The sequence below is a fragment of the Oryza glaberrima genome, chromosome 5, assembly GCF_000147395.1.
Source record: "Oryza glaberrima chromosome 5, OglaRS2, whole genome shotgun sequence".
NCBI lineage: Eukaryota > Viridiplantae > Streptophyta > Magnoliopsida > Poales > Poaceae > Oryza > Oryza glaberrima.
Window position 1 is genome coordinate 5785842 of NC_068330.1, and position 15158 is coordinate 5800999.

The following is a 15158-nucleotide window of genomic DNA, read 5'->3' on the forward strand; positions in this document are numbered from 1 at the left end:
GGCCCACACGTCAGTGTCTGCTACTGCATTAGCAGTACTGCAGATAATCTCCACTGACCTTCGTACATATTACAATACACTTTGAATTTTTTAAGTAAAACTTTTTTAAGTTTAACCAAATTTATAAAAAAACATATCAATACTTTTACATAAAAAACAGTATAAAAATATTTAATATTATATTTAATGACACTATTCCCTTGCTATGAAAGTTGTTTTTCTTTTTACAAACTTAATCAAACATATGGAAGTTTGAAAAAACAAATCGAACCGTATAAACGGAGGGAGTGGTAGGCCTTGGGCTGCGTTGGGCTACTTACCGCCAGGAAGCCCAATAGAGGTGTACGGCTTCAAAGCTTGCGCACGCCACGTCGCCGGCCTCGAGTCGACGACGCCGTAGCCCACCGACATGAGCGGCGCCACCGCCAAGTTCTCTTCCTCCTACCACCTCGCCGCCGCGCTCCGCCGCGAGCCCGACCCGGCGGCCGCGCTCCGCCTCTTCCTCAGCCCCACCCCGACCGCCGCCGCCGGGCCATCCTCCTCCCCCGCGCCGCCGTTCCGCTACTCCCTCCGCTGCTACGACATCATCGTCTGCAAGCTCGCCGCCGCGCGCCTCTTCCCGGCCATGGAGTCCGTCCTCGCCCGGCTCCCCTCCTCGCTCCGCCCGCGCGAGCCCCTCCTGTGCCGCGTCATCTCCGCGTACGGCCGCGCCCGCCTCCCCGCCGCCGCCCGCCGCGCCTTCGCGCACCCGGCGTTCCCGGCGCCGCGCACCGCCCGCGCCCTCAACACGCTCCTCCACGCCCTCCTCGCCTGCCGCGCGCCCCTCCCGGAGCTCCTCTCCGAGTGCCGCGGCTCCGGCATCCACCCCGACGCGTGCACCTACAACATCCTAATGCGCGCCGCGGTGGCCGACTCTGGCTCCGTCGACAACGCCTGCCTCCTGTTCGACGAAATGCTGCAGCGGGGGATCGCCCCGACTGTCGTCACGTTTGGCACCCTCGTCACTGCTTTCTGCGAGGCAGGACGTCTAGAGGAGGCATTCAAGGTTAAGGAGGTGATGTCTTTGCAGTACAACATTAGGCCGAACGCTCATGTGTATGCGAGCCTGATGAAGGCGCTCTGCGAGAAGGGGAAGGTGGATGATGCGCACAGACTCAAGGAGGAGATGGTGAGCAATTCAGAACCTTTGGTGGATTCAGGAGCTTATGCAACACTGGCAAGGGCATTGTTCCGGTTAGGGAAGAAAGGAGAGGTTGTTAGTTTGCTGGAAGAGATGAAGGAAAAGGGAATCAAGGTTGGTAGAGAAGTGCATAATTCGATGATTGCAGGGTTTTGTGAGGATGAAGGGGATCTGGATGCTGCGTTTGCAGCGCTCGATGACATGCAGAAGGGTGGGTGCAAGCCGGACTCGGTGAGCTATAATACACTGGTTGGTGGTCTATGCAAGATGGGGCGGTGGCGGGATGCAAGTGAGTTGGTTGAGGATATGCCACGAAGGGGATGCCGTCCTGATGTAGTCACCTACAGGAGGCTGTTTGATGGGATTTGTGATGCTGGGGGGTTCAGCGAGGCGAGGAGGGTTTTCAATGAGATGGTATTCAAGGGCTTTGCACCAAGCAAGGATGGTGTGAGGAAATTTGTTGGATGGATTGAGAGGGAAGGAGATGCGGCGTCACTGGAGTCAGTGTTGTGCCAATTGGCTAGCGTTAACGCCTTGGAATCAAGTGAGTGGGAGAAGGCAATGAGTGGTGTGCTCCATGATCCTGCAGAGCAGAAGATTGTGAAGTTGCTGGATAATTTGAGCTTGGCTTGATTATATATCCCTATGGATTGTTGTCACTGTACTGGTTGTTTTTCTGATCTGCCACAGTAGTTTACTGATTTAAATTTGATGACTCTTGAGTAATTATCATGGGAAGGAAAGAGATACAACATCATCAATACGAGGAGTTTGTCATTAAAAATACATGCCAATCTAACATCAATGGTGCATTCTTGAAGCAAATGAAGCAAGGAGTCATAGGGATGATTGCAAGTGATGATACAGACCAAGTCTTATTTTTCATAACGCTGCCGTCTTCAGCAATGATTGCAAACAGAGTTTGAGCATGCAAATATGCTCTGTCCTTGGCAAAGATTTGGATCAACTGCCTAATCATCGTTGAGTAAGGCACTGCAAATCCAGTTGAGCTTCTATTTCTCTACGATGTGGCATGGAGTCCATCCAAATTTTTTACACCGAAGAAAGATGTCTGAAAACTTGCAGCGGAGATATCAAAATTAAGAAAAAAAAACTCGGTAGAATAGGACATGAAATTGCCTGGAATGCAAAATTATCAGGACTTAATGCTGTTATGTTGTATTTTCAGTCCAAGTTCAGGGTTGTATATAGCAATATGAGCTCCGGGATTGTACCCCCTATACCCATGATATCTAATACTCCTAAAGATCTCTCTTTTCCCATAATGAGGTAACTAGCCGAGATCAGCGAAAAGAAGAACAACACGAGTGCAACAGATCTGGTGACATTTTTGTCAGTCGCTAACATCGGGAAAAAAAATGAGATCCCGAGGCACATTGAAGTTGGATGAAATCATCACAGTTGCCTTGTTGTCGAGGGTACATCGATTGATTATCACTGAAAGAATAAATAACTACGAGGACCAATATTAAATCTAATTGGTTGCACCATAGGAAACCAACCTAGCCAGCCCACAGGAAACATAGCCAGTTGAGTTACGCTCACTTTGCAAATTAAGGTTTTTTTTTATATGTGAATGAAATGAGCAGTAACTCTAAATATAGTTAACTAAAGTTCAAAAAAATATATAGTTAACTAAGTTTGGTCCAAGCAGGGGAAGGCCTATCAGTGACTAATCCTAGCCCAACAAACTATCTGGGCCAGGCAAGTCCTGTCACGGCCCAAATAACAAGTCCCAAAACAGAGAGCCTAAACAACAACTCCATCCGAGCCGTCCATTCCGCGATCAGAGCGCTCTCTCCGCCACCCCCCTCGCTATATAAGCACCCGAGGGTGCATTTCTAGGGTTTCCGCCGCCGAAGCCACCTTCTTCCCTCTCCTCCTCCGCCGCCGCCGCCCTCCCCTCTCGCCATGGTGAGTGAACCCCTCCTCCCCCCTCGCCGCCGCCGGTGAAATGCTCGGCTTCTCCGTCCATCATAGTGTGACGGGGTTTCGTGGAGATTGGTTGGTTGCTCACGCCGCGTGTTTTTTGTTTTTTTTTTTGGGGGGTTTTGCAGGCGTCGGAGAAGAAGCAGTCGAACCCGATGCGGGAGATCAAGGTGCAGAAGCTCGTGCTCAACATCTCCGTCGGCGAGAGCGGCGACAGGCTCACCCGCGCCTCCAAGGTATATCCTCCATTGGTTCGATTGATTTGGGTGGTAGATCTGCTCGTCCGCGATATGCTCTAAGCAAAAGTTTGTCTCAAGAAATGCATGCGTCGCAGTTCGAATCGAATTCTTGCTTCCGCTTCCACGATCTTCTGTATGCAACTCTTGATTTCTTTTTAATCAAAAAAAATTCTCTGTTTCGTTCTCCTTCCTAGGTGTTGGAGCAGCTGAGTGGGCAGAGCCCAGTTTTCTCCAAGGGTAAGCGAATTTTGTTCCAAGCTTTGTAATCTCTTTCATCGCGTTGTTACCAATGTTGCCACCGTGTGGTTTGGTTTCTTACGGTGAGAGCGATGAGATGTTTGCAGCGAGGTACACCGTGAGGTCATTCGGTATCCGTCGTAACGAGAAGATCGCGTGCTACGTCACCGTCAGGGGCGAGAAGGCCATGCAGCTTTTGGAGAGCGGCCTCAAGGTCAAGGAGTACGAGCTGCTGAGGAGGAACTTCAGCGAGACCGGATGCTTCGGGTTCGGTATCCAGGAGCACATTGATCTTGGCATCAAGTAGGACCATCTATCTGTCTTGCACTCATGTTAATTCATACGGTTTCAGTGTGCTTTCCTTCTGTTTATATGGCTATGACGAATTGGTTGTGGTTGTCCGGTCTCTGGACGTTTATTTACCTGATGCCATTGCAATCTGCTTTGGTGGATAATAGGCTTGGTAGATGTTCCTATGTGAAATATAAACACATGTGCATTCTTGAATGCTCAGTTGCTCGTTCTTTACATTTGCCGTTATAAATCATTATTCTATCATATACCGAATGATTTTATTTGCACATATAGCCTACTAGTTTTGTTCCTTAAGTCATTGTATGTCATTTCATAAATGCCACAATTTGATCCTTAGTCATTGTATGTCATTTCATAAATGCCACAATTTGACATTGCATGGAATTTCAGATGTGTGCGCCATTGTTTATTTCTACATGAAGTGGAAATTTGTGATGCATGAACGAAATTTTTGCCCCTCTTTGGTACTGTCCTAGTTTAAATAGTTTTACATAGAAGTTATTTTATATGAACCCAGGTGTAACTATAGGGGCTTATGACCTCAAGTTAGATAATGTTATTCCAGGTTAAATATCTTAATTTAACCATGATTAACCAAGATCAGAACACTGTTCTCATCTTTATCAAATAGTTTACTTTTGATTGTTTTTGTGACCTTATATTACGATGTTTCTTGTCTACAATTAACATTCTGCAACATTCCTTATGTTTCCTAGTTTATATTTTGGTGTTACTTTGCAACTCATTTGCTTGAGCCACTTGTATATCTGAAACACCTTTTCTGTGCTTTGTATTGTAGATAATTCGTATTGTAGACAATCTTATACCAAGCGTAACTAGGAGTACTCGTGCTAAGAGAATTAACTTGTCTAATCAATGTTTCAGGTACGACCCGTCAACTGGTATTTATGGCATGGACTTCTATGTTGTTCTTGAGCGTGCTGGATACCGTGTTGCTCGCCGGCGCAGGTGCAAGTCCCGTGTTGGAATCCAGCACAGGGTGACCAAGGAAGATGCCATGAAGTGGTTCCAGGTCAAGTATGAGGGTGTCATCCTCAACAAGGCCCAAGCAAACACGTCGTAATTGGCAAGGGTTTAACCAGTTATCCTGTAGAATTAAGTGAGGGTTCATTTGAATCATGGAACTGTCTTTCTTGAAAGCCAAATGCACTGTCAATTTTGCCTCTGTTGGAGTTGACCTGCGTCTATATTTCCATTAAATGCTTAATGATATCCTTGTTTTAAATCTTAATATTAAGGCAGACTTGGAATCAATCCACCCGCTTTGTTACCTGTATTTCTGCCTTATCCTGTGTCAGGCAAAAGCTAAGTAGCTACAGTCAAATTGTTCATTTTAGTGATGTTTTATTTGGGGTGCCAATTTCTTCTTTTGGACTGCGACTTGTGACATCTTCATGGCGGTATACATCTTACTCTCTTGGTAATGTCAATGCATTGCTATGCTTTGGGCGCATGTTTTTATCGATATGGTGTGTGTTTGTTCTTAGTATGAAAAATGGTAAATTGGGTAAAAAAACACTAAAAGTTTTGTCATCTAAGGGTGTGTTTGGTTGGGGGGATAAGGCTGGATGGGAGATGGCTGCCTGATTTTTTTTTTTTAGTGTTTGGTTGGAGGGCAGGGTGGATGGGTTCCCTCAATATGCTGGATGAGTGCATCCGGCCGATTTGGCTGGCCGGATGAAGCCATCAGTTTTGGTCTGGGTGATGTGTCCTTTTTTGGTTGGGTGTGATTAGTTTGATTTTCTGTTAAGCAAGCCCCAAATTTTTTTCTCCTAAACCGTTTATCTAATTTGTGATTTGATTACACAATTATATTTGTTACAATTAAATCTTTAAAATAAGAATGATTATATTTTGATAAAATATATATATATATAACAAATGGGTTCCACTAACTTATGGCTTTTTCCATCCATGCTATATTCCTTCAACCAAACAAGAAATTGGATCGCTATATCTATACAAACCAAATAAAAAATTAGATCTTCGTATCCAACAAAATATGGTCCATATCCAACAAAATATGGTCCCATCCATGCATGACCGTGAACCAAACACACCCTAAAATAGCCATCTCATCTGAATAGCTGAAAATGATTTATCCAAAATGGCAATTTAGAGGATCTCAAAGCACATGATTATGGAGCAACCATGGCAAGACGATTACAATGATCAAGCACGCAATCAAGAGATTGCATAAGGAGTGGCTCTTGCAGAAGCCGCTGCATGCCTTGGAGGAGCCTTCGACGTCGACGCCCGCCGTCGCGTGCCACCGCTTCATGAACTCCTTGCCGCCGCCGCCCCAACCGGTGATGTTCTCCGCCGTCTCGCCGCAGATCTCGCAGCGCCTGCCATTTTTGTGAATTCCATGCAAAATATTGTAAATATTTGCGTACCGCTTATATATGTTGACAAATATATGTATTTTTCTGTAAAAACGTTATACTTTAGAAGCAAATCGTGCTTAGAGGTATATATATTCAACAATGCCGTTAAACAAAACCTCCTCCTGCAAGGCCCTTGATTCTACCTAACATGCTTTAAAACGAAGCCCCCAAATATTTTTTGGAGATTGAGAAAATAAAAAGGTTTAGTAAGATCCCACAAGAGGCCCCAAAATAAGACCCCCTTCCTCAGCTGCCCTCAAACTTGAGGGCTTTAAACCATAGACCCCATACATAGTTGTGGTGATAGGAGGACATTTCCACCGGCTGTTACCCTCTATATAGTCATCATTCCACCGTTGGCCCTACTCTGATTGTATCCATGATGATCACCACCCTTCCCCGTATCTCTACAATGCCACCTAAGCTCAACTAGTACCGTTTCACCGCCTCGACTCCACACTAGGAGCTCAGGTGGAGCCTTGGCTCCCAAGCTCGGGCACTCTTATTCCTTTCAAGCTTCTTGGCCTCTCGAGCTCTAGCAGTGACCATGCCACCGTCCTTCCTACCTCTACCGCCCTCCCTAGCGTCCTATGATAGTCACCCAGCTACTTCCCCCACCTCTGAATGTGCCTCCTCCGTCCATTGCCCCTTCCTGCCTCCACCATCAGGACTCTGAGGTCCCTCGACGACGGATTTGGTTCCTGTGCAGTCTTTAGTATGACTGCAACTTAGGCAGTCATACTATAGCTGTAGGATGCAAATCCAAAGGCCCAAATTTGATAAGACACTGTTCATTTGGAAAATCCAGCACAAAATTATTATGGCAAGCCTACTGTAGCATTTAATCTGGACCTTCCATTGAAAAATTGAATAGACAAGATCTTGTGCAGTCCCTAAAGTGCAGTTACAGTTAGGACTGCATCTGATCCCAATCCCTCGACGACCATACCTCCGGCCGAGAGCAAGGTATTTTTTATGACTATTGGTATTTTCAACATTTAATAATAGTATTTATCTTTTCCATTTATATAAATATGAATTTGAATTGTGGTGTTTGAAATTGTGAATTTGTATATAGCTGAATTCTATGCATTAAAATATTTGTGTTTGAATTACCATGGTATTGAACTACGTATAAAGCATATGATGAAATAAAAAAATAAATGTGAATTGTTACTCGAGTTGAAGATATTTTTTATCCTTATGAAATGAGGCAACACTTATTCGGACCTAAGAGGGTTGAAACGAAGGCATTGTATTGTGGATCCGGATCACCTTAGTTTGGAGCCTAAAAATAGAGGCGTGCAGTACCATGAGTCAATCACTACGGTAGTAAACAATTATTTTGTAGTTATTTACAGTAGCAACAGTGTAAAACATGAATTGTACTATATCGCATTATTGTTTATTATATATTGTAGTATACTGTAGTGATCAATCTCGTTCGTTCATTACAAATCGGATGGCGGGGAAAACCCTAAAGTCATGGTACTGTTCACCTCTCACTTTAACCCCCTAAAGTCAGGGGGGTCTCAATCCATTGTTTTGATTGTAGAAGCAGAACAGTGCTAGAGGAAAGAGATTGGATTGATGCTACAAGCAAGGCAAATTCAAAGTTGCTACTAGTACAAAGAAATGAATCACCATCAAAGATAAGTTCTTGAACAGTGTGAGTGATACTTAGGTCCACATGGTGCTGAGTGTTTGCAATAATTCACATGTGTAGTTTTCTATCAGTATTTTAAAAGGGTAGTTTTCTTTTATGCTACTCCCTCCATCCACAAAAGTTACACATATTACTTTTGACAATAAGATCAAGGAGAAATTAAATCATCTTGGATGTTACAAAATCAAGGAGTGAATGCAAGCATACAACCAAAAAGTATTTAGATGACTTCTTGGGTTCTAATAAAATATTTAATTTATCTCTTCATTTAAGTCTTGAATGCATAAAGATTACAAATATGAACAACTTATTTGGAAAAACTCAAATGTGAAATAGGTGTAACTTTTCTGGATGGAAGGAGTAGCTATTAATAATAGCTAATTTTTGGATTAATAGCACCCTAACTTGTAAATTAAATAAAATTGCTTGTTGGACCAATCAAGATGCGCCCAACTGATGCCAGGTCAATGCTCCCAAGCTCCCAGTTGGTATAGGTAATATGCTAGGATTGCAAGGGATTATTCCACCATGATTGCACGGCTTTATTCTTTCTTTTTCACTACAGCGAAGATTCCATCCCATTATTGTCATAATTTATGGCCATATAAATAAATAAATAACTTAGATATTACGTACTTCAAACTGGTTTCGACAGAAACATGAACCTCACCAGCACATGCTAATTAAATCGCTTTGAAATAATGAGTCCTTTTTCATGAAAAAGAAAAGACGAACTCTACACCCCATTTACATATTTGACCAAAATGTTATAACATACAAAATATCTACGGCCCAAAATATAACGATTTTTATCTTTTCGAATAAATGTAGTAATTATCTTTAGAACTAATGTCAATTGGAATTTAATTGAATTAATGGAGAACGAAGATTGCATTTAAATTATTGTAGGGAAACAAAGAAAGCTCATCAACAATTTTTTTTCTTGAAATTATCATTAAGGAATTCATCATCCATTAACTTTCTTCTATGTACAAAGAAATGGATCGAGGTTGATCGGAATTGGATGGGAGTGAGTACCTGTTGCCCCTGACGGAGAACCACGCCTCGGCGCAACGCCGGTGCGCCGCCGCCAGCTCGCCGCGGCAGCCGCACCCGAGCCTCACCAGCCGCCCGCTCCCGCTCTCCGCCGCCATCTCGCCGTCGCCGCCGCCGCCGAGGTGGCAAATCCTGCAGCCCGTGCTCGGGCGCCGGCTGCGATCATCATCATCCGCCGCCGCCGCACAGCTCTCGTCGACGTCGACCACCACATGCGCGACGACGCCCGCGTCCCCCTCCCCTCCGGCGGCGGCGATCACCGCCATGGCAATGTCATGATGGCGATCGGCACGCGGCCATGTGGGCTGGGCGCATCGATCGATCAACCACCAGGGAAGGGAATCTAGGTGTTGGGGAATATAGTAATAATAATAATGACAAGAAATCAAGAAATGGGAGAAAATGATGGGGGACGGGGAATATCGCCTCGGTGCTGCGAACTGAAGGAAAAGGCGCGGGGAGGGGGAGGGACGAAGCTATAAACAAGTTGACCTACGACATGGGATGGTAGGATTGGAGACGAATCAGGCCATGTCATGTCGATCCGCGCAATGCTCACATGTCGAGGAAGGTGGGTCCAACTAGTGGTGGAGCTAAAACCTTCACGCATAGGACTGAATCAATGTGAGTTCAAATATTTTCACAAATTATATACTCCCCCAGTCCCTGTTTTAGTATTATAAGTTGTTTTTGCCTTTTTTTCTATAGTCAAACTAGGTTTATAGAAAAAAATGATAACATTTTCAATACAAAACAAATATATTATTAAAATGAGTAAATTTCACAAAACTATATGTATTTTGATCTAACTATTAGAAAGCTATAGATTTAAGGCGTTGTATCATAAAACTATAGATTTAAAGTTAAGTATCACAAAACTGCATATTTAATATTGAAGTTATCACAATTTAGAGTTTAAATCCCTAGCACCATTATTATGCTAGAGCAATAAACATTATTGTTTTGTAACTAAATTGGTTCTAAACCTATAGATCTGTAATAATGTAGTAACTAAACATGTAGTTTTGTGACATTTCATCTTAAATGTGCAGTTTTGTGATAAATTTAGTGTTAAATGTGTAGTTTTATGATACATCGAGTTAAATATATAGTTTTGTGATAGTTTGGTCATAGTATGTGTAGTTTTGTGAAATTTACTCTAAATTTTAATCTTACAAACCTAACAAGCTATGGGGCCCAAGCCCTAACTGTAATATTTGAACTGTTTGCCTTTTTTTTCTTCATCTCTATAGGTGGTATGTAATTCATCTTTTAAATGCTCGCTCTATTCAAAAATAGTTCTCGTTTTAGAGTTTAAAGTTTGCCCCAATTCAATCCACACTACAGTACTACTTGTTACATTAAGAAATAATCATCTTTCATTTAAAAAGTTTTCCCATTCTACACCCAACAATTAAATAGCAATATAGTTTTTTTCTTTTTAAATCTTATTTTATGCTAAACAATCTAGAAAGATGAAAGATAAGTATTGTGCATATGGGAGTAAGGGGTTTTAAAACGACACTAATTGCTTATGGTTGACCATCGAAAGTTGTGCCATTTTTTTAAAAAAAAATCCAGCAATGCTTGATGTAGTCTTTCGAGAGAGAGAGAAAAAATTCAAATATGTCCTTCCGTGTAGCACGGTACATGTACAGTGTACACTGTCCACGGCTTTGATTAGAATCTCCCTGCATTAAGGTAAACAGTCAAGGATGGAAGGAACAAGGTTACAAGGAGAGTTATTCATCAGAGGCATGGTGGCATTTACATCATGGAATGTGAACAAAACAGTGGCAGTTTACAGGTTACAACTACGCCTACATTAGGGAACTATATTCTTCTGTTACAATTGGGCAAAAAAAATGAAAGAAAACTCAGTCATGGATCTAAACATTTCGGTTTCCTCCGTCATACCAGCTGATCCCGGTTTCACTACCAAACTCGCGATGCAAAAACTTCTCGATTTACAATGTTGTTCTTCTTCGATGATTGAATTGAACTTCCAACGAAGCATTTGCATATCATCATCTGAGGAATCATATTTTCTATTCTTCTTGTTTTGCGGGGATTCGAAGAATCATCTGACTCAGCCTTCATGTGAACTTCACCGGTTCCGCGAAAACGATCCAACAAAAGGTCTGGTGGTGTGCATTTAGCATTTTTAGCTCCCAGTATTGAAGAAGTTGTGGGCAGCTTGCCGTCGAACATGTTCTGGTATGAGCCTGCTGATGAGCTCTTGAGAAGAATTTGCTAGCTGTAGAGACCAAAAGGCAGCACCAATGAGCACCAAGGAGAGTACACATTTTCTCATGGATACCAAGATCTGAAGTTGTGTAGCAGATTATGTTTCATCTGATTCACTTACTTCGTGTTTGAAGTTGAATAGTGGTGGCAATGGACGTCCGTTTGGCAAGCGTGCATTCTGCTCTCGCAGCTCATCAAAGAAAGGATGTGCACATGCATCAAGCTGCATAAAGATATTCAAATGAATAAGCACATCGGAAAAAAAATCAATATTAAGTTGTCATCTGGCTATTGCAATTACACTGAATAACGACAAAACATGAGACAACTATCATTCATCCACCCCAACATTGATTTGGTAATGGACCACTAAAGATCATAACCATAATGGCCGTGCCCCACTAAAACCAAAGTTAGTGAAGATTAGCATTCTTCAATCTACTTTAGGAAAAAAGAAAAAAGAGAAAGAAACAAGGAGTGTTTCTCCACTCCACCCCATTTCAGGAGTTGCACAAATCAAAGAGCACTTGGAGGGCAAAGTGATTAAGAAAATTCCTTGGTTACGCTCAAATTTGTGCAACTCTTAAAGGGTGAAAAGTAACAGCTCATATGACGCTACAGTAGGCAAACTTGCATAACAGCAATAAGAAAAGGGGCGTTTTACAGTACCCCTGCTGTGAGCAGTAGTGAAAAATCAGTTTTCTACTGTTCTGCTACTTAAAATTGCAGCAAGAATATACTCACAGCAGTGCAGCGGAGACTCGGTGAATATTGAAGAAGGCGTGAAGCGAGGTCTATTGCTTCAGGAGGCATCCTCTTGTGGAAAACCTACGCAGAAGTTAGAAAAATCAGTACTTGTATGCACCTCCTTATTTACACATTGCATTGTAAAGCTATCTGGTGTCCAGAATCTATTATTGGAAATGAGCCCAGCTACATTTTCATAGTTGTCCAGGAAACTATAAAAGATGACGTGATATATGACTCAACATGGATAAGATTTTATGCTTACCTTGTGCCAAGGGTGAGCTTTTATCTGTGGAAACCTAAACTCTGTATAGTTCGGGTTCATGCAACGTATTTCCTCACGGGTTGGTGTACCAAGAACCTGCAAGAATATCATACAAGGTTAGAGAAGATGCCCATACTCAATAGTAGGAGCAAAATTAGAACTGCATGGCATGTCTTGCAGTACCTTAATTATCTCTACAAGCTGATCGACTGCACTCTCCCCTGGAAACAATGGCTAGCAAAAACAAATACAAGATAATCAAAATCACAGAAACAGTGATGACATCATGCTTAAATAACTAAACCAAAAGTTTGCAGATCTGTCAACCATAGAAAAAAGAAACCAACCTGACCAAGGAGTAGCTCTGCAAGAACACACCCAGCTGACCATATATCTATTGATGTAGTATATTCAGTTGCACCAAATATGAGCTCCGGTGCTCGGTAGTAGCGTGAGCATATATATGATATATTGGGTTCACCTGGGACCTGATGGAATAGTAAATTAATGGATATTAGGACAGTAAGATCAAAATTATCAAAAGTACAATTGTAGCAAACATCTGGAATAAGGTGGGAAAAGGTGTAAAACTAAGGAATTTCCATGAAACTTCCATCAAGCATAATAAAAAGGAAGAAAAAAAGGGGTAAGATTCACCAAGTATATAAGAGTTCTTTGAACGATTCAGTAACACAGGGCTAGCTCCAACTTAACAAATGGTAAGATTCAAAACTGACTAGTCTACAGCAAGAATCGTCTAAAGTCCAATTAAAAAAAAGAAAGTCTAAAGTAATGTGTGCGTATTACAAAACTTTAGGGTGGAAAAGGCCAATACCAGTGCTTTTGCGCTCCCAAAGTCACAGAGCTTGACTTGATGAGTTAGAGGATCCACCTGTATTGCAAGAAAGGAATTCAGAGCCAATAATCAAAGGCCATCGCATAGCAGCATAATAATCTGATCATGAATACCTACCAAAACATTTTGTGGCTTCACATCCCTATGACAGACCCCTGGAACAGTATGAATGTACGCAAGCCCCCTAAATAACTGCAGCCAATGTAGAATAGACTTAGAAGAGACACACAGGAAGGCAGGCATTTCAAAATTTATGATTGATTAGCAATCCACACACCTGATACATGTAAAGCTTGATGTAGATAAGTGGCATCCGGTGGTTGGCATTGCTGTAGTGCTTAAGCACACGGTAGAGTGTTTCTGGAACATATTCCATGACAAGATTGAGGAACAGCTCATCCCTACTTGTGGTTGAGAAGAAGCAATGCTTCAGGGAGATGACATTGGGGTGGTCCATGGCGCGCATAAGCTGAAGCTCACGGTTCTTGTACCGTCGGTCCTGCAATACCTTCTTAATGGCAACAGTCTCTCCTGTCTCCAAGCATTTAGCCTACACATGAAACCAGCAAGCTAAACATCAGACCAACAAGTCAACAGCACGAAAAGAAAGAAACAAATAACAACTTTCTGAAAGATGAATCACCTGAAAGACGATACCGAAAGAACCAGTGCCCACAACGCGCTCCGCCATGTAGCTAATTGTCTGAAAATCAAGTACAAAATTACCATCTTAAGACCAAAATTTAATTATGAGCACTAGTGTTCACAACAATGTAATCCAACACACCCAACTTTTTCCCCTACAAACCACCAAAAATGAGCACCAAACAAGCAATATTTAGTTATTTACAACAGATCTTGCAGTAATACAAGAACATGAACAACTAACACTAAATAAATTGGCTGATATCTACCAACAGAGTTTACTTCTTTTGCCAAATCTGACCACTAATCCACATGCCTCTCTTAGAGCCAATGGCTTTCCCATCACCAAAAATCACTACACGGAGCTAAGAAACTAGCTGCAGAACACACAAGAACACCTTCCTAAACCAAGAACCGGCAGCATTTCACTGCAACTCAAGAAATGGAAACCAAGACCAAACAACGGAGGGGGGGGGGGGGGGGGGGGGGGGAAGGTTCGTGTCTCACCCTCTTGGGCTCGCCGTTCTTGCCCCCGATGGTGGTGGAGATGATGTGCCCGGTCACCGCGTCATTCCCCTCCGCGTACGGCGCCTCCCCCTCCTGCTGCTTCTGCTCCACCAAGAACAGCACACTAAATCAGCACACAGCAAAGAACCGCAAAACCACGGATCAGCACGCCAAGATCCGGTTAGTCACATACCTTGTCGCAGGCGACGGCGGCGGGCGGCTGCGCGTCGAGCAGCATCGGCGCCGGCGCCGGCTGGTCCATGTGGCAAAGCTGGAAGCTGCAGGTGCGTGAATGGCACTGCACAAAGCTTAGGTGTGCCACCACCTGGTCCTCCTCTTCCTCCTCTATGGATTGGTTTGGCTTATACTGGGAGGGATCGGTGAGTGGTGGGATGGATGGCTTTGACCAAGAAGAAGGTGGGTGATGCTGCTGCTGTTACTGCAGCTGCTATAGTTTTTAGTGAGAGTGGTTAGCTGCTGCTGCTGCTGCAGTGTACACAGCTGGTGGAATAGTGGGGAGGTGGATTAGATTAGAGGAGGAAGACAGATGGGGAGGGAGGAATTGCTAGGTGCACCACAAGCATAACAGCATGAGAGATGAGGCTGTGTTGTGTGATGTAACCGAAATGGTTTCTTCCCCGTTCTTACGTGCAGTTCGGATCAGGGTTTTGACTAAGCTTATCGGCGGCAAGCCAAACAAGGAGGATTATTAGTGTAGGACTAATTAAACATTAGCTTTTGCAGACTTAAAATAATTTTTTTAATAAAAAGTATTTCCAAAAAATATCAGTTTGTAGCGTATGAAACATGCTTAAAGAAAGCGAGGAAGTAGCTAAACAT

General features: G+C 43.0%; 4 protein-coding genes across 4 annotated transcripts; 2 read left to right on the forward strand and 2 right to left on the reverse strand.

The window, feature by feature from the left end:
* Nucleotides 1-357: 357 nt before the first annotated feature.
* Nucleotides 358-2475, forward strand: LOC127773151 (putative pentatricopeptide repeat-containing protein At1g53330). The gene has a single exon (XM_052299179.1). The coding sequence runs from the start codon at nt 410-412 to the stop codon at nt 1811-1813; it is 1404 nt and encodes a 467-aa protein (XP_052155139.1). The 5' UTR covers nt 358-409; the 3' UTR covers nt 1814-2475.
* Nucleotides 2476-2982: 507 nt separating this feature from the next.
* On the forward strand, nt 2983-5227 carry LOC127774031 (60S ribosomal protein L11). Its single transcript, XM_052300301.1, has 5 exons — nt 2983-3115; nt 3259-3366; nt 3564-3606; nt 3714-3909; nt 4807-5227. The coding sequence occupies exons 1-5, from the start codon at nt 3113-3115 to the stop codon at nt 5003-5005; spliced, it is 549 nt and encodes a 182-aa protein (XP_052156261.1). The 5' UTR covers nt 2983-3112; the 3' UTR covers nt 5006-5227.
* Nucleotides 5228-5575: 348 nt separating this feature from the next.
* On the reverse strand, nt 5576-9592 carry LOC127774032 (uncharacterized). Its single transcript, XM_052300302.1, has 2 exons — nt 9034-9592; nt 5576-6290 (listed from the first exon to the last, which is right to left on the reverse strand). Exons 1-2 carry the CDS (start codon nt 9315-9317, stop codon nt 6068-6070), a joined length of 507 nt encoding a protein of 168 aa, XP_052156262.1. The 5' UTR covers nt 9318-9592; the 3' UTR covers nt 5576-6067.
* Nucleotides 9593-10769: 1177 nt separating this feature from the next.
* LOC127774137 (shaggy-related protein kinase GSK2) lies at nt 10770-14789 on the reverse strand. The gene is made up of 12 exons (XM_052300420.1): nt 14512-14789; nt 14319-14420; nt 13810-13869; nt 13444-13716; nt 13284-13358; nt 13146-13202; nt 12658-12798; nt 12494-12544; nt 12311-12406; nt 12043-12126; nt 11420-11521; nt 10770-11308 (listed from the first exon to the last, which is right to left on the reverse strand). The coding sequence occupies exons 1-12, from the start codon at nt 14578-14580 to the stop codon at nt 11216-11218; spliced, it is 1203 nt and encodes a 400-aa protein (XP_052156380.1). The 5' UTR covers nt 14581-14789; the 3' UTR covers nt 10770-11215.
* Nucleotides 14790-15158: the final 369 nt, after the last annotated feature.